Raw genomic sequence first — 24,188 nt, 5'->3', positions numbered from 1 at the left:
GGACCCCTATATGCTTCCTTCATCCCCTGCCTTGGCATTCCCTCTATTTAGCCTTGATTCCTTTTCTGAGTAAAGGGATTAATTGTCTAATAGAGTATATATCGCCTCTCTGTCCTCCCTAAAGGAATGAACCCCCTTTAGGGTTGCGTCCGAGAGTGAGGTTAGGCTAGCCTACCTCTATGGCAGGATAGTCTATGACTTTCCTGCGATAGCGATATGTCTTCTTCCTTTCCTAGTTCAGGACTCTTAGCCCTGTTCTAGGTTAGGTTAGGAAGGTTTCTCTGTTCCATGCTGAAACTGTACTCTTGCACCGTTTTAGCTGACCTGCCTGATCTTAGGTTAGGGAGTGTCCTCCCTTTCCTTAGTGGCCGCTCTGGTACAGAAACCCTTCCTGGGAAGACTTCTCTCTTCTCCCTCCCCACCTATCTCTTGTATAGCCTAGCCTATGCTTAGGTTAGTTTATACCCATCTGTCCCCTGTCCTACAACTCCTCCTTAGGGTGGAATAGTAGGGCTACCCGAGCTTCCTTGTGCAGTCCGCTCTGGTACACATACCTTCATAGTGTCCTATAAGGTTAGTTACTAGTGTAGTCCTGCATATGGGAGTCTCCCCCCCCCCCTTGGGTGTTCCCTAGCCCTCCCTTGGGCTACCTTGCTCCCGGTCCCTAGTGACCCCTGCTCATGGATGTTAGAGCCTGCCTCTATCATGGGTACACCCCCTCAGGGAGGGGGAGGGATGTTTGGATTCCTGATGGTACTTCCTACATCCCTTCCCCCCTCCCCCCTGTCTCTCTCACTATCCGGGTGCCGGTCTCTTGCCGCCTCTACTGTCGGCAATACCTGCCTCCTACTTGGTGACTCTCCCTAACCTTGCCGCCAGCCCCCCGTGTACCGAGGGACTGCCGGCTGCCGCCGGCTACTACCGGCGGCTCTCCTCCTCCTAGCTTGTCGTCCGCTTGCCGGTCGGCCGCCGGAGTGCCGGCATATACTGCCGGCAACCGGTACAGCCTTAACCATCCTTATCCCAGTCACCAATCTGGCATCCTCCGACTGCCGGAGCCGCCGCTCCCTGCCGGCGTGCCGCCGTTGTGCCGGCGGCCGCCATCCTGGTATTTGACTGACTTTGAACATTGTCTGTCCTAATGCCAGAATCTATGCTGGAGCGAGCTCCGGCATGCCGGCGGCTTGCCGGATGCCCCGGAGGCGTCAAGAATACTTGCACCCCCTTCCTGTAGCTATCATAAGACTATGATAGCCCTATATCGCAAACAGATAAACTGCTTCTGCTATTAAGATCAGTACCTAGTACTGCTCTATTAGTGATCATGCTGTCTCTTTGCATTCTTCTAATTCCAGCATGCTATGTGCATCTTAGCACGGCTGGTTGCCAGAAGCAGTTACCTTTTAAATGAGGCCTTCTGGCCCTTATCTGGGAACCGAATGAATTCGGTCCCAATCTTGTCCTTGGTTTTTCCATGGAATTCCAAAATACTTGGAATTCTAGGGAATTATATCCAGTGCCCTCGGTCACTCGGGTTATCCAGGGACCAAGCTTATGGTAACCAGCCGGGCGAGATGCATGGAGCATGTTCTCCTTTACTATTTTCATTCTTATGCATCACACCTTCATTAAGTTAAAATTAATAATTAATATTAACTTAGTTTAAGAGCCATTCTTATGACTCCCCCATACTCATTTTCTCTTTCTTCCACAGGAGGAGCAGATGAAGTGTGATTTCGCCTTCTGCGCTGTGAAACGCCCGCAGTTTTACGGGCATACGGCTTGCAGGACTCACGCCCCTTGTGCAGACAAGAAAGGGGATTTGAAGTTTTGGAATCCACTGGATTGTACGGTCTGTCAGGCTCACCTAGTTGAGGCCTTCCATAATCCTCCCTCAGCGGAGATTAGAGACATTTCTCGTGAAAAGCTGCGCAAGTGGGTGCGTTGCTTCCAGAAAAATGCTACCGGACCGTACCTGGCCACCGAAGAACTGAGGTCACTATTGTTCCCTAAGGCCTCCCCTGACTCAGTGGTACCCAAAGACGTGATCCCCACTCTCCAAATTACGGTGGAACCTGATGTAGTCATGGCTCAGTCCATGCACGAGTGTCGTTTGGATTCCGAAGATGACGAACAGATTTCGGATGTCTCGGAAGACACGGAGAAAACGCTTATGGCTCAAGGAGCCGAAGATGACGAAGACAAGGTGGAATACACCGAGTCGGAGCAAGAGGTCGCTCCCCCGTCCATCCCCCCTCCTACTCCTACACCGACGGAAATGTCTATTCCGTCTACCTCCTCGACTCCGGATCCTTCTTCTTCCACTCAAGAATTGATCCGACTGATTAGAGCCGTCATGGACGACAGGCTGAAGGAGAACCAGGAGTCCATCAGGTCGATGATAGGATCCAGAGAGCCGAAGAAGATTTCGGTCAAGGATCTCCCCGCTTGCTCTCATGCCAACCCGTGGAGGTATGCAGAGCATATGGTTATTGCGACCGGCAGGATCTTTGTCAGTGATAAGATCGGCACGGTCCCTTTGGAAGATGTGGAGTTCTTCCCAAGCTTTGAGGCCTACCCGGACTGTTACGTCCGGCTTCGTTCCGAACCTGCCTCGAAGGAAGAGACCGAACCTAAGGAAGAGACCGAACCTAAGGAAGAGATAGTGTTCGATCTCGCAAAGGCCCAGGCTATGCTAGCCTCCGCATTCAAGAGTAGAGGCTTTACCTGCTCTAAGCTTCCGGCATTGAGCAAGAAGCACCCTACTTACGTTGCACCTGATACTGCGGTTCTTCCATTCTTGGAAAAGGCCTTAGCTGCATGCCTTAAAGCGGCAGAAGAAGGGAAACCCTGCCCTGCACTGGAGGAGTGCAGACCCTTCTCCATCGTGACCCCCCCTGACGCTCGACACTGGAAAGATGTTCAACATACTTTCGTCGTGGGAAGGCTCGATCCTGACGTCGCCGTACGTCAGTTTAATGAAGACCTCCCAAAGCTCAACGATCACCTCCTTCGCCGGGAACTAGACACGAAGGAGAGGCTTGCGGCATCTCTTTCTCATCAAGTCCAACTGGAAGTTATGGCCTGTGACACTAGAGTACCAGATCACTACATGGTACTCTCCAAATCCCACTTACTGACGGTAATGAAGGACTTGTACCACTTCATAAAGGCTCGAAGAGCCTGTCGTGTTTGCCGGTGCCACCGTGAAACACGAACCCCGGAGGCTGATTTCCTCCAACATCTGGGGAAAGCACCTGTTTCCTTCTGACCTTGTGAAGGAAATCACTGACAGAGCCGCCACGGAGAATAGGAACCTTCTCCACAAGTGGGGCATGTCCAGGAAAAGGAAACCCTCTCAGGACGACGGACCTCAGCCTAAGAGGAAACCCCAAAAGTCAAAACCCCAGCAACGTCAGCAAAGACGTCAGTTTCCGGGACCCGCTACCTCCCAAGTGATTGCCCAACCACAACAGACCTTTCAATTGGTCCCCCAACCGGTGTTGTCACAGTCACCGGTCTTCACCCCTGCCTTTGAGCAACCATCAACTACCTTTCATGCCAAAGGTAGAGGCTCATTCAGGGGTGCAAGCAAAGACGCATCTCGCCGTCCCTCCAGAGGTAGAGGAGGAAAGGGAGCTAGCGGCCGAGGCAACAAGTCCTCGGGACACCAGAAGCAATGAAGTGCTTCCGGTGGGAGGAAGACTCCGCCAATTCCAGGATCGTTGGACCTTCGATCCCTGGGCACACAGCATCGTCAAGAAGGGTCTAGGCTGGAGTTGGACTCAACCACCCCCAATCTTCCAGCAATTCTTCCAGCAATCAACCCCCCTTCTGGAAGAATATGTTCTAGACCTCTTGAACAAGAAGGTGATAAGGAAGGTAAAGTCCACCAGGTTCCAAGGGAGACTGTTTTGTGTTCCCAAGAAGGACTCAGACAAACTCAGAGTCATTCTGGACTTATCCCCCCTCAACAAGTTCATAGAGAACAACAAATTCAAGATGCTGACGCTTCAACAAATAAGGACCCTTCTGCCTCAAGGTTCCTACACGGTCTCTATAGACCTGGCGGATGCCTACTGGCACATTCCAATGAACCATCACGCTTCCTCCTACCTAGGATTTCGACTCCAAAGGAAAAGCTACGCCTTCCGGGCCATGCCCTTCGGCCTCAATGTGGCCCCTCGGATCTTCACAAAACTGGCGGATGCCATAGTACAACAGCTCCGCCTAAGAAACGTCCAGGTGATGGCCTACCTCGACGACTGGCTAGTCTGGGCTCCATCGCCCGAAGAGTGTGCAAAGTCTTGCAACGAAGTTACCCAGTACCTAGAACACCTGGGATTCAAGATCAACGAGAAAAAATCTCGCCTCTCTCCAGCTCAGAAGTTTCAGTGGTTGGGAATCCACTGGAATCTTCAGTCACACCGCCTTTCCATCCCCCAGAAGAAAAGGAAGGAAATAGCAGGGTCTGTCAAGCGACTACTGAAATCCAAACGCATTTCAAGACGACAGCAGGAACGAGTTCTAGGCTCTCTACAATTCGCCTCAGTGACAAACCCAGTGCTTCGTGCACAGCTAAAGGATGCCGCGGGAGTATGGAGACGCTCGGCATCCATCGCTCGAAGAGACCTCAAGAGACGGCTTCCAAACAGACTGCGACGCCTCCTAAAGCCGTGGTTGGAAGAAAAGGCCCTGAAAAGGTCCATTCCTCTCCAACACCCTCCTCCATCACTCAACATCCACACGGATGCCTCACTGGAAGGTTGGGGAGGTCACTCCCACCAAAAACAGGTTCAAGGTACCTGGTCTCCACTATTCAAGACGTTCCACATAAACATCTTGGAGGCCATGGCGGTCCTTCTAACACTGAAGAAGTTATCCCCGCCGCCCTCGATCCACATCCGTCTAACCCTAGACAACTCGGTGGTAGTTCGTTGTCTCAATCGCCAAGGCTCAAGATCGCCCCAGATAAATCAGGTGCTTCTCCCAATCTTCCGTCTGGCAGAGAAGAAGAAGTGGCACCTGTCTGCAGTTCACCTACAAGGATTCCGCAACGTGACAGCGGATGCTCTATCTCGGACAAACCCGATAGAGTCAGAATGGTCTCTAGAAGCAAGATCGTTCTCCTTCATCTCTCTCCAAGTCCCAGAACTTCAGATAGATCTCTTCGCAACGAGCGACAACAATCAACTTCCTCTGTACGTAGCCCCGTACGAGGACCCCAAAGCAGAAGCAGTGGATGCCATGTCACTGGACTGGAACAGATGGTCCAAGATCTATCTGTTCCCTCCCACCAACCTTCTGTTGAAAGTCCTCTCCAAACTGAGAACCTTCAAAGGGACAGCGGCCCTAGTGGCCCCGGAGCAACTGGTACCCCCCTGGTCCTGGAGCTGCAGCCCAAGCTGATCCCTCTCCCGGGCCCAGTTCTCTCTCAACAAGTACAGAAGTCGACTGTCTTCGCTTCATCATCGAAAATCAAGGACCTTCATCTCATGATTTTCTCTCCCTTGCCGCAAAGAAGAGGTTTGGGATCTCGAAGAAAAGTCTAAACTTCCTAGAGGAATACAAGACCGAATCCACGAGACGGCAATATGAATCATCCTGGAGGAAATGGGTCTCCTTTGTCAAGACAAAAAATCCTAAAGAAATCACGATTGATTTCTGTATGTCCTTCTTTATTCACCTTCATGGACAAGGATTAGCAGCCAATACGATTTCAACCTGCAAATCGGCCTTGACTAGACCAATTCTATATGCTTTCCAAATTGATCTGTCCAACGACATCTTCAACAAACTACCAAAAGCATGTGCTCGCCTACGTCCAGCACCCCCTCCGAAACCGATCTCCTGGTCACTAGACAAGGTACTCCATTTCGCCTCCAACTTGGTCAACGATTCATGCCCCCTCAAGGATCTGACTCAGAAAGTTATATTTTTATTTGCTCTCGCTTCGGGAGCTCGAGTCAGCGAAATAGTGGCATTATCAAGAGAAGAAGGACACATCCTGTTTACTGATTCAGGAGAAGTGACCCTCTCCCCTGATCCGACGTTTCTCGCTAAAAATGAATTACCCACCAAAAGATGGGGCCCTTGGAGAATATGCCCCCTGAAGGAGGATGTCTCTCTATGTCCAGTAGAGAGCCTCAAGGTCTATCTTCGCAGAACTTCGAACTTTGGTGGAGGCCAACTCTTCAAAGGAGAAACATCGGGCAGCGACCTGTCACTGAAACAATTAAGAGCGAAAATCACCTACTTCATTCGCAGAGCGGATCCGAACAGTACACCCGCTGGTCATGATCCTAGAAAAGTGGCATCTTCTCTGAATTTCTTTCAGAGCATGGACTTTGAAAGCCTTAAAAACTTCACGGGCTGGAAGTCCTCGCGAGTTTTCTTTAAACACTATGCGAAACAAGTGCACGAAGTCAAACATTTTGTGGTAGCCGCAGGTAGTGTTATGAAACCTGCACCTAACTCTGCGTAGAACAGTGAGTTACTTGGGACTCTAACTCTTCGGGTGCCTATGTTGACCCTCGAGCGATTCATAGTGATGTCGAAAAACACTTAGTGCTTTTATAACTGTTCTTATCCCAGGTGAAATGTCATAGTGTCACACAAGTGCCGCATGCCTTGAGCATGATGTGTTTTATTTAAAGACTTGCGTTCCTCGAGAACGAGTACCTACTAATACCCTGAAATTCCTTTTCAGATTCAATTGCAAGCCTTTATTTCTATGTACATTATTATTACTGTAAATGAACTTTACTTTTGCTGTAAATTATTTAATTTCTGCATTGTGAAATAAAATTTCTATTTTATTACTTGTGCGTCTCTATCAGCTCCTACTTACTATGAAATACATACCTGTCATAGTTTTATTTATTCCTCCTTTCTTATGGTTATGAAGAATTTAAGATGTTTAATCCTAAATTATATTCACCCTGACTAAGTAAGGTTCCTACACGAATACTTACTTCTGATAACCAAGAGATGAACTCTACACAGTGCCCAACCACCACTGGTCTAATTTCAGAATGTTCCTATACAAATACCAAACATTCCGCTTCATCTCTAAGTTCTTTAAGTTCTTCTCTCAGGATGAATAGCCCTTCAATACCACTTTGACGTCGGCATAGCCCATGGGAACTTCACTGCCAAGGGGGGCAGGATACTTCGTCCCTATGGTTCTTTATCTAAGATTACTTTGCTGTTTTGTCAATGCCTAGGCACTTAATACTGGGGGAAAATCTACCACGATACATTGATTCTCTGGTACTCTTCCATCAGGACGCCATGGCTTGAGCCCAAAAAACGGATTTTGAGCGAAGCGAAAAATCTATTTTTGGGTGAGATAGCCATGGCGTCCTGATGGACCCTCCCTACTACTTCGTCCAGTTTTGTTCCCACCCTGTGCTACTGTATCATGGTGATGGGCAGCAACTGGCTTCAGGATGAAGACGGGCGTGACGTCATTAGAGCAATGGCGTCCGTTTGTTTACGTCTCGAGTATCAGTAGTAGCCACGAGTGAGATTAGCTGTGGAACGGCTCCCAGCTATTCTCTACTCTTACACACCGAAGCATTAACTCTGTTCGGGGTGAAGATAGCTATGTGGCGCGTTTAGACATGCGTCCCCTGTTGAAATTACGATGTCTTAAAGGGAAACCTTTGAGATACTCGCTCCAGAAGTTAGAATTCTGTGATAACCTGTGGTTAAATTCTCTGGGAATATCTTAGTAGTCTTATACCCAAGGAAGCTACCAAAAAGGAACCTTCCATCAGGACGCCATGGCTATCTCACCCAAAAATAGATTTTTCGCTTCGCTCAAAATCCGTTTTATAGAGTATATTATAATGGTGATAGTATAACGATGTATACAGCAGTACCATCACTTTGGATTTGGTTTGATGGATGTGTTCGGTAGTGGCTGTAAGGGGGGGGTGGTCGCAGGGGCTAGGCCTATGTAGGGGTACAGGGCCCTAGGTTAGGTGGTTGTATTAGGTTCGGTAGTGTCCCGAAAATATCTGTGGCCTTAAGGGGGGGTCGCAGGGGGGGGGGGGGTCGCAGGGGGGGTGGAGCCCCCCCCCCCCCCCCCAGTAGGCCTAGGTAGGGGTACAGGGCCCCTAGGCTAGGTCAGGTGGGTTTATTAGGTTCAGCAGTGCCCTGAAAATCACTGTGGCCTTAAGGAGGGAACGCGGGGGGAGCCCCCTCTGGTAGGGCGAGGTATGGGTATAGGGGGAGGGGTGGTGGAAGTTTAAGTATTCATTCATTGCAAATATCATTTGACGCCCCCCCCCACCCAAAACCCCGGTTCCCACCTGGTGTCCCCCATAATTGTTGGGATGAAGTAGGGTCTTTCTGCATTCTGGAACAACTTGTTGTTTTAACTCCAATTACATAGTAAATCTCTAAATCGGATGGTTTCCGGTCAAAATAAACGTTAAATCCGTTGGAACTACACTATTTCTGATGCAACAAATATATTTTTATTCCAGTTTCCCCATAATGGTTGAAACTGTAATTTTACCTTCTAGCATATACCTTACTTTAGCTCATGCTATCCTACTTAAAGATGTGATGTCTAAAAAATCTTTTACTGCCATTGGGTATCTATAATGCTAGGAGAGATGACCTAAACTGCTGATTGTGAATGAGGGAAAAACTATAATCAATTGCATGCCTGAAACTTTCTTTAAAGAATAACTTCATCTTCATGTTGACCACTCTGAAATTTGTGATATATATTGGTTAAATAGAGGTTTGTTCATGAAAATATCCATAAAATGAAGGAGTATTTTCAAAAAGGATTAACTAAGCTACTAACAATTGGACAAATTTTTAATTGTTTATTTGTCCAAGAAGTGTTATTGCCTGAATCCTTATCTTAATAAACACACTGTTGGCATTTCATTTTCATTCTTTGCACTGAAACTTTAGACTGCACTGTCAGATACAGATAATTTTCCGTGAACTTAGAGGATGACTAAGGGGCTACTGCATGGGATGCATAGACACTACTTGTAGCTAAGAAAATGGAAATGTTACATATTTGTTTGTATGGTACTATTGTATTTCAAGTTCAGATTTCAAGGTTTGCTCATTATGGATGCAATAATTGTGAATACTTATAAAAGCTTTTCAAATTTCTGTTACCTAATAATTATTAGCTTTTAAAAAATGCAACTACCTAAAATCTCATGTTCAAATGCCTTTGTTTTGAGTCCTCACAATTTTCACCTACATATATCTTTACCTTAACAATGGCTGCTGTGTGTATAGGATGTTGTTATAAGTAATATAATTTCTGTGTTTTCGATGTCCGATGACACTAAGTGGCGGGCTATGTTAGGTTAGTTTGGAAGACCTGTCTTTATTTTTTTATGACAGCTGGCCTTCTAAGTCTTTGGGGGAGAGGCAGAGCTGGCAAAGCCCCACAACCTCAGGTAAGGACCCGGCATCCATGTTACTTACTTTAAGGGCAGTTTTTCTGGTCCTACCACAAAAGGGGAACCCTGTGCCCTGCAGGACCTACCAAGATCTATTCATCGCAAATATTCTTAGACATCTGGTGTATCACAAAGTATCCCATGTTTATTGTTCGGTTAAGTTTTGTTTAAATGAATCCTTGTTACAGTTTTGATTTTCCTATGTCTAAAGGATTATCACAGATGCCACATATAATTATGTATCTTTTAACAGGGTACATAGTGATTTATGCATATTTGCTTTTCCGAACCTTGTGATACACTCATTTTGGGATTTTCTTCCTATACCCCAAAAATGCAGTTTTCGGACGAGTTTCTCAGTAATTGCTATAAAACTGGGGTCATGAAAACAAGTGTTTTGCACCAACAGTAATGGTAAGAAATGCTTTAAATGTAAGATAACGAGTCGGAAATATCTAAAGTACATGTAATAGCGAAAATTTAAGTATTATACAACTGTTGATATATAAAATAATGACTGGTTACTATAAATATTTGTGTGATCAATTTGAGTGAAATAATACATATAGGCTTAGGCCTACATAATTTAATAAAATGACACATCTCAGCCTAGGCCAGTCGACTCCTAAATTCTGGAAAAAGGGGCCAATTGAGGCTAAATAACTAAAGACAACCGTTTTAATCTTGAGAGGCCACGCCTCTTAATATTTGGGCCCAAATCTCTCCACAAAATAAGGTCAAGCGAAAAAAGAAAACATAAATGGCAGGTCATTGGCAACTCCATCAACCGCAGGGTCTTTTTAATAAAACAACGTTCTGCTTCATTTAACTATGCCGACGATAATCCCAAAAGCAATATACTACACAGGAAACATCGCCAGAGTAAAGGAAATTGTTTAAAATGACCTTTTCCACATGAAATAAATACACCAAAATACGACGAAACTGGCAACTGCAATCAAAACAAATACACCAGAGCAGTCGAAAATGTGTACAACTTTAAGAAAGTCAATGGTCGCTTTACGAATACTTACATGTACCCGGTTTCCGTGCTAATTTTCTACAAAAGGCAGTTTTCGCGTAAGAGTATCCGACATAAGCAAATCCTGCGAAGACAGCCGAACACAAAGCTACTTTATTTAAAGTTTTATCCTGCAGCGACCCACCCGCTGCAGACGACATCTTTTCTACTAATGGCCTGGTGGCATCGTCTGGCATTACTTCCCTTGCGCGCCATATTTAAACATCTCTTTATAGAATAGTTTTTCCTTTTATTCAATTTTATCTCATCTTAATTAAAATTAACTCTCGATACATCCGGTTTTCATCATAAGATAGGATATATTCCATATGAAATGAGAATATAATAATAATATAGACCTGGGAGAACTACGTAAAAAATTAAATTATTTTACCCCGATAAAAGGTTAATAGCAAAGTACTCGGATATGAAAAAGTTTATAACGACACCATTAAAACTCAAAAATTTCTGAAAAAAAAAGTGGACAACATCTAGTAAGCCGAAGATAACGCTGAAAACACGGGGAAACATTTAAACCATACAGAATAAAGACAAACAATAAAACAAATCCAATTTAGATACTTGAGACGGTGTTATCAGGGTTGTATTTTTCGTGTGTGTTGTTTGAAATGATATTAGCAAGTGGGGATTTCGGAATAATTAAGATAGATTGTAGAGTTAGCTAAGCGTATATATAACACAAGGTACATTCCAAAAGAGATGTAGTCTATAAATCAATTTTCATAGCAGTGCTTAAGAAACCTGGTGCAATAGAATATAATGTATTTTTGGCAATCAGCTTAATGAATCAAATCTCAAAAATTATACCGAAAGTAATTCTAAAAAGAAAACAAAAGTTAAAATTGCTGAAGTACACTTAGATTTTGTGAAAGGGTAAGGTACTAGAAATGCTATTTTTATCATAAGAATGATAAAGATCCATTGAAATACAAAAAGATGTGTATATGTGTTTTATAGATTATGAGAAAGCATTTGATAAAGTGGGGCACACAGACCTAATAGAAATCCTGCACAGATTGAACCTAGATGGTAAGGACATCAGACTCTACCGATTTATACTGGAGTAAATATCGATAACAATCTAATATTATGGAGAGAAATAATGAGAGGGGTGTGCCAAGGATGTGTTTGTCCCTAAGTCAATTTGCAATATATGAAGAAACTATCTTGATAGGTATAGAGGAAATTAGCACTGGAGTCCATACAAATATCATTCGCTGTGCAGATGACACAGTGATCATTGCTGACGCTGCAGAAAAAATTACGACGACCTCTGGATGCAGTGAACAGAGGGAATTATTGGAACTAAGAATAAATGTAAGGAAAAATGAAGTTGCAGAGGCATCAAAGACCCCAGGACCCCCAATATGCAATATAACAATAAACAATGAAAGAATTAAAGACAATTGAATTTGAAAAATATGTACAATGACCCAACAAGTTATCAGAACCGGTCCTCCAAAAATATCTAAGAGTATTGCTAAATATTATGCAGCTAACAAATCATGTTGACACGAAAATAGATACAGGTGGTTTTAAACTATTGAAACCTAAATATGTCTACTGTGGGCTCTAGGGCCTTCAAATATGTGGTCCCGAGACTATACAAGCAGCTCCCACGAGACATCCGAATGACTGAAACTATTATGGCTTTTAAGGAGAAACTGAAGACTTTCTTCTTGTAAGGTATTCTATAGTGACGATTTAACAGTAAGGGAGCAATAAGTGATGTGAAATGTTGAATACTCTTGAACGAACAAAATAAAAGACTGTGGAGGTCCTGTAGAGAGTAGGGTTCCCGTGCTGTACAAAATAGGAAAATCGGCCCTTAAAGTAAAGTAAGTAAAGCAAACAAACAATTTTGTTTACTTTGGTAGTATGGTGACTCGAGACGGTAGAGCAAAATGAGAAATAGAGAGGCGAATCATGATAGCCAGAAATGCCTTTAAAATCATGAAAAATCTACTGAAAATATAATTGGTGCCCAAACAATAATTAGAGCTTTAAGAAAATATGTACGGTGTACCCTATGCATGGATTAGAGAGCTGGTCAATAATTAGAGACTTGGGAGACAAGCTGAATGCAGCAGAGATGTGGTTCTAAATGTTGGTTGGTTGGTTCAGATTGCCCGGCATTTACAGCCGAGCAGGGGCTCTTAGCACAAGGCACTCGTTCTTGAAGTTTTAAAGGAAGATGCTCAGAATCTCTTGGAGGGCACGGCAGAGTAAAAAATGAGGAGGTAATGGCAAGACTTGAAGTGCAGAGAGCAATGGTGAAGGAAATAAGAAAAAGACAACTGAGTTTTGTTGGCACATCATAAGAGAGAAAATAGAGCACTTACGTCTCACTGAAAGGATAGAGGGGAGATCAAATGGGAGGCAATGAAAACATCTTCATCGATGGGGGTCGGCAACGTAGCCTACCAAAACTTTTCGGAGTTTTTTTTTTTTCAGGGAATGGTATTCACTAATTACTTATTATTTTACAAAAGTTTTAATTAATCATATATTTAATTTTACAACAAAACTTCGGTGCAATGCTGGTCCCACAAAATATCTTAACAATCTTTAAGCAAGCACATTTGGATAATCTTAGACATAATCTATTTCCATTGTCGAATATACATTATCATAACACTCAGAATATAAGAAATAGTTCATTATCCCACTTGGCTTATGATTTATTTATTTTCCATATTATCAGAACATATATTCTGCTCCCTAATATCCAGATCCCTTGTACTGTTCAGTACATAAGGTCTCTTATTTCATTTATTGTGAAACTGTAGGTCAGCATCTCAAGGAATATCACGTCCTAATATCTAACAACCCCTTCAAATAAAACACCCGTAAATCTCTTAGACGATCATATTGTCGGTATTCTATCACTCCATTTGCGTGAAATACGCCTCCAACTCACATCTTAGACGATCAAAGTTGTTTGTGCAACACCCATGTACAATGTAAAATTTTAGATAATTAGTTAATATTCTTAATGCTCTGCCATTTTCCCCAGCTTATTTTCACTACTTTTCTCCCTCCCCATTTTTTTTCTTTTAGTTTTCTGGAAATGTGAATGTTTTTCTTCATTATTAATGATAAGATAAATAATTTTCAAAGGATAAGAAAAAGTGTAAAACTTTATATTTTATAATATTTGATAAACATATCAATCAAAATGAAATGACAAGGCTTCGTTAAAACCGTTTGAAATGTAATCATAACAATACCAGCAATGGCAAGAAACCTATATTACTTTTATCAATTTTCACAATTTTTCATTAACTTTAAATTAATGTATACGGTAACGTTATATTATGGATACCTTTGCCTTATGAATATTACAAAATTTTTAAAAAAAAAGATCATGCCACACGTTATTAAGGTTAAATTAGACTAGGCCTATGGCGGTATGTCTCCCGGGCCTTCTTGTTTATGCTTCAGTTGAAATTAATAGATTTCTGGCAATCTTGCGCCTTGGAGATCTGTCTACACCCCGGATTACACGATGAATCTTCTTAGGCTGAAACGTGATTTTTACTCATTTTTAATTTCGTTACTTTTTTTTTTTTTTTTTTTTAACCGCCTACCAAACTTAATGAAGTAAAACTTAATACTTTATGCAAGTCAAGTTCTGTATTCTACTTTTTTTAACATAGCCTACCAAACTTAATGAAGTAAAACTTAATACTTTATGCAAGTCAGGTTCTGTATTCTACTCTTTTTAAACATAGCCTACCAAACTTAATGAAGTAAAACTTAATACTTTATGCAAGTCAGGATCTGTATTCTACTTTTTTTAACATAGCCTACCCAACTTAATGAAGTAAAACTTAATACAAAACTAAAGTTAGAATATATAAGCCAACGATTTTATACATGATATTAAGTAACTAAGAGGATTTGACGGTCTTACCATAACAATTCATATCTACAGCACTGTAGCTTTCTTGCTTGTCATCAGTTACCCAATCACCATGGACGCATGTAAATCCTTGTGCGGATAGACCATTCTTCATTTTGAAACCAATTGCACATTCAATTTTCATCCTGCAAATAAATCAATAACTCGGTTTGATCATTCAAAGATTAATTCTTCCACCAAACTGACAAGGGACATATTCTCGAGCTCGAGAGATCATGGAAACAAAATTGCATACTAATGGTGGAATGTTTGCCATCCTCTGCTGTCCACACTGATTAAGTTGCACGTATAAGAAAAATTGGAATAATGAATTATTTAAATTCCCATCATATGCCTATACGAAAATTTGATACGAAGTAAACAACTCCAAGTACTAATAAAACAAAACGATGCATTTGATTTTATTTTTACAAACAATTGACGAGTCTTCGTGTAAAAATGCTTATTTATTAGAGTAAGCTTTGGGAGAAGGTGAAATTAGATATCACTGGACGTTGATAGTGACGATATGTGAAAGCTTACATGATCTATTAAATGGATGTTCCTTTATCAGACATCACGGAAAAGGTAGAGGTAGAAAATGAGTGGAGATGACATACCTAATCATTTAAAGCAAGTAATGATTTATATATAAAAAAAATAAACGAGAATCTCAACTCATTTTAGTGATTTAAAGATTTATTCATCATTGCATGAATAAAGGTAGCACCTCACACCAAGAAGCCTGATGAATGAATTCTACGGTGCCGTGTACGAGTGAAGGAAGGGATTAATTCCGATGTATAGAAAATAATTCAGCCTAGATCTTAATAATGTAGGTAAAATTCAGGTGGGATTTATAAAATTGCTACAAAATCAGAACAAATCAATGAGGCATTAGATAAAATTTAGCCAATTATAAAAAGATTGATAAATTAAACAGGTCAATAAAAACAACTACACAACTCATTTGAAAGTTAACGCAAATGGGATTTCAGCTAATATTGTTATTTTTACATCCTAAGTTAAGAAAATACTCTTAATTCTATTGTTGCCATTATAAATTAGGAAAGGGGTGCTCGAGGACGGACTTGTGTATACTACTGTAATTTTCCCCCTTTTATCTTTAATTCCCTAACAAAGCACTTGTAAAATGGTTTTCGCAGAAAGAGTAACAGAAGCTAAAATTAAATAATTTTAATTTATGGGTCATAGCCTATTGGAACAGACTACATTTCAAAGGATATTTCTGAAAACATATTTGAATAATTACTCGTTCTGTCATTGTGAGTAGACTAGAATGATTAAAAAGAATTCCTAATCTATCAATATTTTCATCGTTACTGAAATTCTCACTTGGATAACAATGACACGATTATTAATTACAGATGATTTTAAATTCACAAGCACAACAAAACTAACCATCAGTCGCTGTAGGCAATTATGCAAGAACATAGTCATTGACGAATTGCTTACTTTGTCAGGTTATTTGTGGCACTAATGGTGGCATGAGCAGGGGTATCATCAGGCACAATACATATGTGGGTCTGGCACACTTCTCCTGTGTATCCCTCGGGACAGTTGCATTCCCCTATGAAGTCGATGCAGGTCCCCCCGTTCTGACAGGGCGCATCGCAACCAAAACCAAAGAACGGGTCATGAAATTCTTCGATAACTTCCTTGCACTGGTTAGGAGCCACGCAGGCCCATCCGTCAGCGCAACCTCCACGACATTGAGCTGTGGCAAATAAGCTGATTAAGTTTTTGGATTTTTTAATCTATGAATTGTTAGCGTAACGTCTATCTATTCTTTGTGTTCTAAAATTAATGCTCAAGATTGAAAGACTTTTTACACAATATCACCTTAGAAAGATTGTTTTTTTCAAGAAGTATCTGGATGAAAGACTTTTATACAATGTCACCTTTGAAACATTGCTTTTGTAAAGAATTATCTGGATGAATATTCTGAAAAGAAACTTCTGATTAAATGTGTTATTACCAGAATGGACCACTGTAATTTCATCAACTACAATCTACCCAAAGTGCAACTTAAAAAAATACAAAATAAACAAAGGAGCAGTAATGACAAAAGGTGACCCACTCCAAGAAAGGGTTACTTCTGTGCTAATTGAGTTACATCGGCTGCCTCTTAAAGCTAGAATCAAATTTAGAAATATGTGCAATAACCCGTAAAGTTATCAAAATCAGACGTCCAAAATATCTAAAAGAATTGATACACACCGCGCATCTAACGAACTGTGTAGAAACAGAGCAGTTACACAGGGTTTCAAATTTTTGGAGCCAGGATAGGATGTATGTCTACTGTAGGTTCTAGAGAGCGTTCAAAGTTCAAACATGTGGCCTCAGTACTATACAACAAGCTCCCATTAGACAATTACCTAAGAATGTATAAGGAAAAAACAGATCCTGTACGTCTCTATTAATTTAGGTAATAATAAATTAATAAGTCAAGGCCACAAGTCTTAGCTTGAGCTAATGCAAAACTTAACTTACTTGCACTTATAGCAAGGCAAGTTGCGAAACATTTGGCCTACTTGTCGGAGGGTTTGGGAGGGGACAACAAAATAATATTGTTACTTTATCTCCATATGACTTAAACTATTAATTTGGTGTTTTATCACTTTTTTTTTCTTTTTTTTTTTTATAACATTTCTTGTTACGATACTTTTAAACAGTCTTTTTGATAACTTGATCATACACTCTTGAATTAGACTACAACCTATGCAAGCACAATGCATTAAGTTTTACGCTTTACTCTAAAAATACTTCTAAATAATTATTTCACGTTCAAGTACGTTTACAAATGGAGGGGTATCTTACATTGCAAAAGGAAACAATTATTATCAAGGAAAGTTGCAGAAACACATCTAAACACCACAAAATACATTTTTTTTTTTTTGAAAACCACAAGAAACTGCTAGAACGTAAATGCCTTTGCAAAATGTATAATTTGAAGGAACTATTAAATATACTGACGTAAGCATGGTGGGAAATTTCCAACAAAGGGCGTGCCGTCTAATGTGAGAGTGCCAGTGCTGGAGTCGCAATTCAGGTACAGCCTTCGACCGTGTTCCATCGAGTAGCCTCGGTTACACTGCAGACGACATCCACTGTTATAAGGAAATTGCTCTTTAGTAGATAGTGAGCAGAAAGGATGTTTAGTAATGATGGCGGAAAGGTGGCTGTTGTTTGGAATCGGAAGGATTTTTAAAAGAAGGTCAGATTTTCTTTTTTTAATATTTTTCCTATCCTTATGTAGAGAGAGAGAGAGAGAGAGAGAGAGAGAGAGAGAGAGAGAGAGAGAGAGAGAGAGAGTATCGTGTAATATTACAATGATAGAGAATTTATCAAACTCGTTTATTTATGAAAGTCACGAAAAAGACAAATTTACGAATAATGTCCATCATAGAGGAAGGATAGCAGAAAGAGTTAAAGTAATTATAATAAACTGTTTAGAGAAACTAACTATTCCACACGAAAGTCTACTAAATCCAAAACTTGTTACCCAAAATATACACGTACTATACATATAATGCATACAGAAGAACACACATACCTGGAAGCGCAGGTCAAATCAGCATTCTCTAGGTTACCAATATCTGGCTGAGCACATACTGGAAAGATAAGTACGGATTAGAATTTCCTTATTCCAGGAGAAGGTTCTCGACAATCGGGTTAAAACAAGGCGTTAAATGTTTAGGTGAACACAAGTGTTTAAATGTTCAAGTTATTAGATGTTCAAGTGAAAATGAGCCTATAAATGTACAAGTGAGAATATTAAAGTGAAAATGCGCCTATAAATGTTCAAGTGAAAAAAAGTCTTTAAATGTCCAAGCATATACAAGCCTTCAAATGTTCAAATGAAAACGAGCCTTTAAATTTTCAAGTGATAATGAGCCTATAAATGTTCAAGTGAAAAATGAGACTATAAATATTCAAGTGAAAAAGAGCCTTTAAATGCCCAAGTGAAAACGAGCCTTTAAATGCCCAAGTGAAAATGAGCCTATAAATGTACAAGTGAAAACGTTTAAGTGAAAATGAGCCTCTAAATGTTCAAGTGAAGCCTTTAAATGTCAAAGTGAAAAAGAGCCTTCAAATGTCAAAGTGAAAACGAACCTTAAATGTCAAAGTGAAAACGAACCTTTAAATATCAAAGTGAAAACGAATCTTTAAAAGTCCAAGTGAAAACGAACCATTAAATGTCCAAGTGAAAACGAGCCTTTAAATGTTCAAATGAAAATTAGAAATTTAAATGTACACGTGAAAATGAGCTTTTAAACGTTCCAGTGCAATTTAGCATTTTAATGTCTAAGTGAAAACGAGCCTAAAATGTCCAACTGAGAAGGAGTCTTTAATGATCAAGTGAGAATGATTCTTTGAATGTTTAAGTGAAAATTAGTCTTCAAATGTTCAAGTGAAAATCGGATTACAAATGTTCAATTAAAAACTATATTATAAATAGATAAATACAAACCAGCCCATAAATATCAAAGATACGCCTACATTAAATGTAGAAATCTAGGATGTGTTCATAGCATGAAAATCACACAGAGAGAGAGAGAGAGAGAGAGAGAGAGAGAGAGAGAGAGAGAGAGAGAGAGAGAGAGAGAGAGAGAGAGAGAGAGAGAGAGCTTACATAATCCAGTGGCTGTGTTGCCTGCTGAGCCTGTCTTTGTTTCACCCCAGGGAACGTAGTATGCATCCCCTCCAGCGTTGAACTGACGAAGCTGATGGTTGCTGTAACGAAGAAGGTATGACTCAGGTTAGCACAATAGGCCTATGTTGCCAAAACTGGTGATTTCAAGGTAGAGTGGGAAAAAAGAAAAGATTGTGAATTTCAGTGATAATGCTTGTGGTATTGATAAAATAAGCTTTATTATAGTAATAAGCATAGAATATATATGGTAATAATTATAAGCTTAGAAGATTTGACCCTATCTTTTATGCGATAGAGTGTCCACAAACTTATTTTGCACAGTGAGCTGTTAGGCACCAGGAACAGGAGTCAAAACACGTTAAGATAAACAGGAGAGAATAAAAACACGATCTCCTTAGTTTTGCAGAATAAGATATAAAAAAATAACGCTCTTCTATAAATATAAACTCTGATGAAGAGAGACTAGTAAGAGAGATAATTGAGAATTAGTTAAAAAATCCCTATGGAGAGTGCTGGAGTAACAGTATTGAATAAATATGTTATAAATATGGAATGGAAATTGAAGAAACGAGAAGTTAGGGGAAAAGGACCTTGAAAATATTGGGATGTTTTTCTCAATCAACTCTTTCTACCATTATGGAAACATTGATGAAATGAGCTTGCAAAACTTAATAGTTATTGTAACAGCAGTGATGGCTGAAATTGTTTTACAAGTTTTTCCGCAACCGAAATATATTGAAAGGAATGAAAATTTTGCATTGGGATTATCTTTATTTAATTTCAGATAAAACCCTAAAAATTACTCTAAAATTTGATGTGGTAAATACTGATTGCATACAGGGATTTGATAAAACACACACTTGTTACTCCATTTAACTTGCATACAGAGAGAGAGAGAGAGAGAGAGAGAGAGAGAGAGAGAGAGAGAGAGAGAGAGAGAGAGAGAGAGAGTCTGCCTATTGTAAATGACTATTTTACCGATTAACAATAATGTCACTAACAAAGGCTATAAACGGCTAAACGCAGCCCTGAGGTATTTGAACTGTTTTAAATACTTGATGTCAACACCCACGGATTTATTTCCCGATTGTCTATTCGTATTTTCTTCGTGGTGAATTTGTAAGCAAACTATTCATATGAATTTTTAATTTGGTAAAAGAGGGTTCTTTACTACAGAATTCTCCATAGTAGGATTTATCCATGTTTGTCAAACATGTATCAAGGTGTCTTGTATAACGCTACCCGTGTGGAGTGTGGAGTGAGGACGTGCTGAAGAAGTGCTCTGTTGAAATTTAACAACAATAGTGGCAAGTTAAAAGTGAAAATCGTTAAGTTAATAATTTCCGACATCATTAAGTTATGTAAACTGGAATCAGCGTCATTGGAATACTAAATAGTGCAAAATTACATATTAATAGTTGATTACAACTAGGACACAGGTAAGAGTTACCAATTATGGTTTTCCTGACCCATTTGGACTTAAGATATAGTGTAAACTACGAAAATGTTAGGAGCCATTGAGAAAATTAGAAGGAAACCTCATGAAAAGGCTGAAACAGGAAAATCAGTTGAAGATGAAACAAATGAATTTCTACAGATAATGAAGAATACACCAGTATATGATAGTGACAACATGGAGGAAGGCGCCTGTGGAAGAAATGATGAATCAGCGAATGGATCGTTGGCCACCGTGGAATCTGATGACACTGAACTATGTGAGCACTGCAAGACTGTCGTTGCCAATGGGGGAATTTGTTGTAATAGATGTCAAAAATGGTATCATATTGAAAACGAATGTTCTGGATTAATAGAAAATTTATCACAAGCTGGCAAAAGACTATTGTGTAATGAACATATTTATTACATATGTAGAAATTGCACTGATAAGTTCAATGAGGATGTAGCAAACATACAAAGAAAAGTATTGGATGAAGAAGTCGTAATGTCCCATCATTTGGTTCAGGTCTTGATGAATAAAATAGAAGAAATGAAGGATAGCATGACAGAAATGAGAAATAAATTGCAAGAAACAAGAGATGAGATTCATGAATTAAGAAATGAAATGAAAGAATTAAAAAATGAAAAGAAAAGGAATGAAGATGACATAGATAGGAAGCATCTAACTGGCACATATGCTGAAAGGCTGAAATCAAAGAAAACATTGATTGTAAAATCAACTGATGAGGTGTCAGCAGTTAATGATAAGAAAACAATTATGACCAAATTAAAAGCCCAAGTTGAAAGTACTGCTGAAACAAAAGATGGCCACCTGATCATAAAATTTGCAGATAAACAGAACCTGGAGCAGGCAAAATCAGAATTGGAACAAGGTAATGTAAACAAGATCACTGTTACTGAAAAAGGAAAACTTAAACCGAAGATAAAACTTACTAATGTACCAGAAGATGATGATGATATTATTCAAAGTCTGAAGCTTAAGAACCAGTGGCTAAATAGACACATTGTAGAAAACGATGATCTGACTATCATAATGCAAGAAAATTCAAGAATGGATAAACAAACACTATATTATAAAATGTACACCTAAGATACGTAAAGCAATCTATGAAAATGGAGATAAACTTAGTACCACATATAGAATATGTAATGTTTACGATCATTACATGCCCTACCAGTGTTACAAATGCCAGGAATTTGGGCATAGTGCAGTAAATTACAAGAATAAACAGTCGTGCCCCAAGTGCGCGAGAGAACATAAAGCAGGTCATTGCAATGTTGTTGAAGTTAAATGCATAAATTGTGTGAGAAAGAACTATGATGACACAGAACATAAATCCTATGACAAAGTAAACTGGGAAGTTTATAAGCAAGAAATAATAAGAGCCAGAAACAATACTGACCATGGCTTCGATTAAGAAAATATTATGTAATCTAATAAATATACAATCCATTGGCAACAAAACTCATATCATTAAGGAAGTCGTAAGTGATCAAGATGTGGATATTTGCTTATTAACTGAAACTTGGTCGAGTGGTAATGTGAGTGACAGATCGAAAATAAATGAAATGACACCTAAATCTTATAACTTTTATCATGAACCAAGAGAAAACAAAAGAGGTGGTGGCATTGGAATCTTAATAAAGAAATCATACAAAGTTACAGTAAGAAATCATCTTATAGTTAATTCATTTGAATATATGAATATTAAAATTTTATCTCGAAATGTAAATCTACAAATAGTTATACTCTATAGACCACCGTGCAAAAGCAAAAGAATGTTTCTAGATGAATTTAATAACTTACTAGATACATTGAATGACAATCGAAATATAGTTATATGTGGTGATTTCAACCTACATCTCGATAACAGAGTAGACCCATATGTCAATGAATTTAGAGAATTGATTGACAACCACGACCTTGAAAACAGTGTCTGAACCAACAGCTCAGTCTAATCATATACTAGATCTAGTTATAGTAAACAAAAACAACAACATCATACTAAATATGGAGATTGAACCTGACTGCTCTATATCCCCAATGCATAAGTTGATGTCTTTTGAAATAGACGTTAGAAAAAATAATGCAATACAGAAGGAAATCACATACAGAATTAAGACTAACTTTGATCCAAAAGAGTTCATTGAACAAAGCCTAGAGGATATAAAAGAGATAACACCAGTCTGTAACTGTGAAGAGAATCACACCCTTGTAGAGGGACAATCCTGTATAAACTGCATTACTGATAGAAGTAAAACTATACTTGCAACTAATTATAATAATAGGTGCCCGGAAATAACAAAAATAATCACAATTAAAGAAAAATCAAACTGGTTTGATAATGAATTACACGAAGAGAAAAAAAGAAAAAGAAAAATGGAGGATAAATGGAAAAGAAATAAAAATAATGAAAACTGGCAACATTACAAAGCAGCTAGAAATCGCTACAATTACCTTATCTTAGTTAAAAAAAAGGCCTATTATAAAAAAGTGTGCAATGAAAATTACCCAAGGAAAATACATAAGAACCTAAAGAAACTATTAGGTCTAAAGACAGAAATAGTGTTGCCCGATATAACTAATGATCCTAAATGCCTAGCAAATGGTTTTATTAACTATTTTGAGGAAAAAAATAGATCAAATCTGCTCCAGTTTTCACAACATCAGCACAACAGAGCAAAGGAATACACCAGCAACAGGTGTAAATAAGCTAAGGGTATTCAAAGAGTTAAGTCAGAGTGATTATATGAGAATAATAAAGAAAGTAAAAAAAAACCTACTGCGGAAATGATCCATTTCCAATTAATGATGTAAAAGATGCAGAAAATTTCACCAGACTACAAGAGACCTACCGAAACATGGTAAATATGAGTCTAACACAGGCAGTTTTCCCTGATTGTGAAAAAGTTGCGTGTATCAAGCCTGTGTATAAAGGAAAAGGTGATGCAGACAATTTAAGTTCATATAGGCCAATATCAAATCTGTCATATTTTTCGAAAATTATTGAAACTGCTGTACACGAACAAACCTGGAAATATCTGAAAAAATCTAATGTCATACCTGATGATCAATTTGCATACAGAGAAAATTACTCCACAGAAACAACAATAATAGCGATAAAAAATGACATAAGAGAAATTATAACAAATGGCAAGTGTTGCATTCTTGTAATGCTTGATCTAAGTGCAGCATTTGATACTGTAGAACATACATATATGATGGAAGACCTTAAAGCTGTGGGCATCGTAGAACGAGCACACGACTGGTTTGTGAGTTATCTTGAAAAGCGCAAAGTTAAAGTAGTAATATCAAATGTTGAATCTGAGACAAGAAAACTATCCAAAGGGGTGCCTCAAGGCAGTGTACTAGGTCCTCTCCTGTTTGAAATTTACACGATTGAACTGGCAAATATACTTGAAACTCACAGAGTTAAGTTTAAAATATACGCTGATGATACACAATTCTATTTCCCAATAGAATCAGTCGATGAAGCTAAAAGAAAGATACATGAAATAATGAATGACATTAAGGCTTGGATGTTAACAAAAAAGCTCAAGCTCAATGAAGACAAAAGTGAATGTATTATTTTTGGAAATGAAAAAGATATAAAAAGAGTCGAATGCTTCCAAAGAATTGAAATAGGTCAATCGATCATT

The 24,188-nt window shown here is 39.4% G+C and overlaps 2 protein-coding genes across 3 annotated transcripts in view; both read right to left on the bottom strand.

The window, feature by feature from the left end:
- The window catches only part of LOC137640108 (armadillo repeat-containing X-linked protein 1-like), a 235,707-nt gene extending 225,043 nt beyond the window's left edge, over positions 1-10,664 (bottom strand). Inside the window, exon 1 of one of the 2 annotated variants that reach the window (XM_068372572.1) lies at positions 10,481-10,664. In XM_068372572.1, coding sequence (XP_068228673.1) covers positions 10,481-10,664 — 184 coding nt within the window. The remainder of the gene's footprint in view (positions 1-10,480) is intronic. The other variant, XM_068372573.1, reaches the window with a different exon arrangement.
- Positions 10,665-13,845: 3,181 nt separating this feature from the next.
- Positions 13,846-24,188, bottom strand: part of LOC137639165 (protein shifted-like) — a 13,725-nt gene continuing 3,382 nt past the window's right edge. The window contains exons 2-7 of the mRNA XM_068371460.1: positions 19,050-19,150; positions 17,970-18,027; positions 17,390-17,523; positions 15,869-16,130; positions 14,405-14,538; positions 13,846-14,011 (exon numbers count right to left, since the gene is read on the bottom strand). Coding sequence (XP_068227561.1) covers positions 14,007-14,011; positions 14,405-14,538; positions 15,869-16,130; positions 17,390-17,523; positions 17,970-18,027; positions 19,050-19,150 — 694 coding nt within the window. The 3' untranslated portion in view covers positions 13,846-14,006. The remainder of the gene's footprint in view (positions 14,012-14,404; positions 14,539-15,868; positions 16,131-17,389; positions 17,524-17,969; positions 18,028-19,049; positions 19,151-24,188) is intronic.

Source organism: Palaemon carinicauda, chromosome 4 (assembly GCF_036898095.1).
Source record: "Palaemon carinicauda isolate YSFRI2023 chromosome 4, ASM3689809v2, whole genome shotgun sequence".
Classification (NCBI taxonomy): domain Eukaryota; kingdom Metazoa; phylum Arthropoda; class Malacostraca; order Decapoda; family Palaemonidae; genus Palaemon; species Palaemon carinicauda.
Note: the sequence above shows the minus strand (reverse complement) of the source record. Positions and strands in the feature narration are given on the sequence as shown.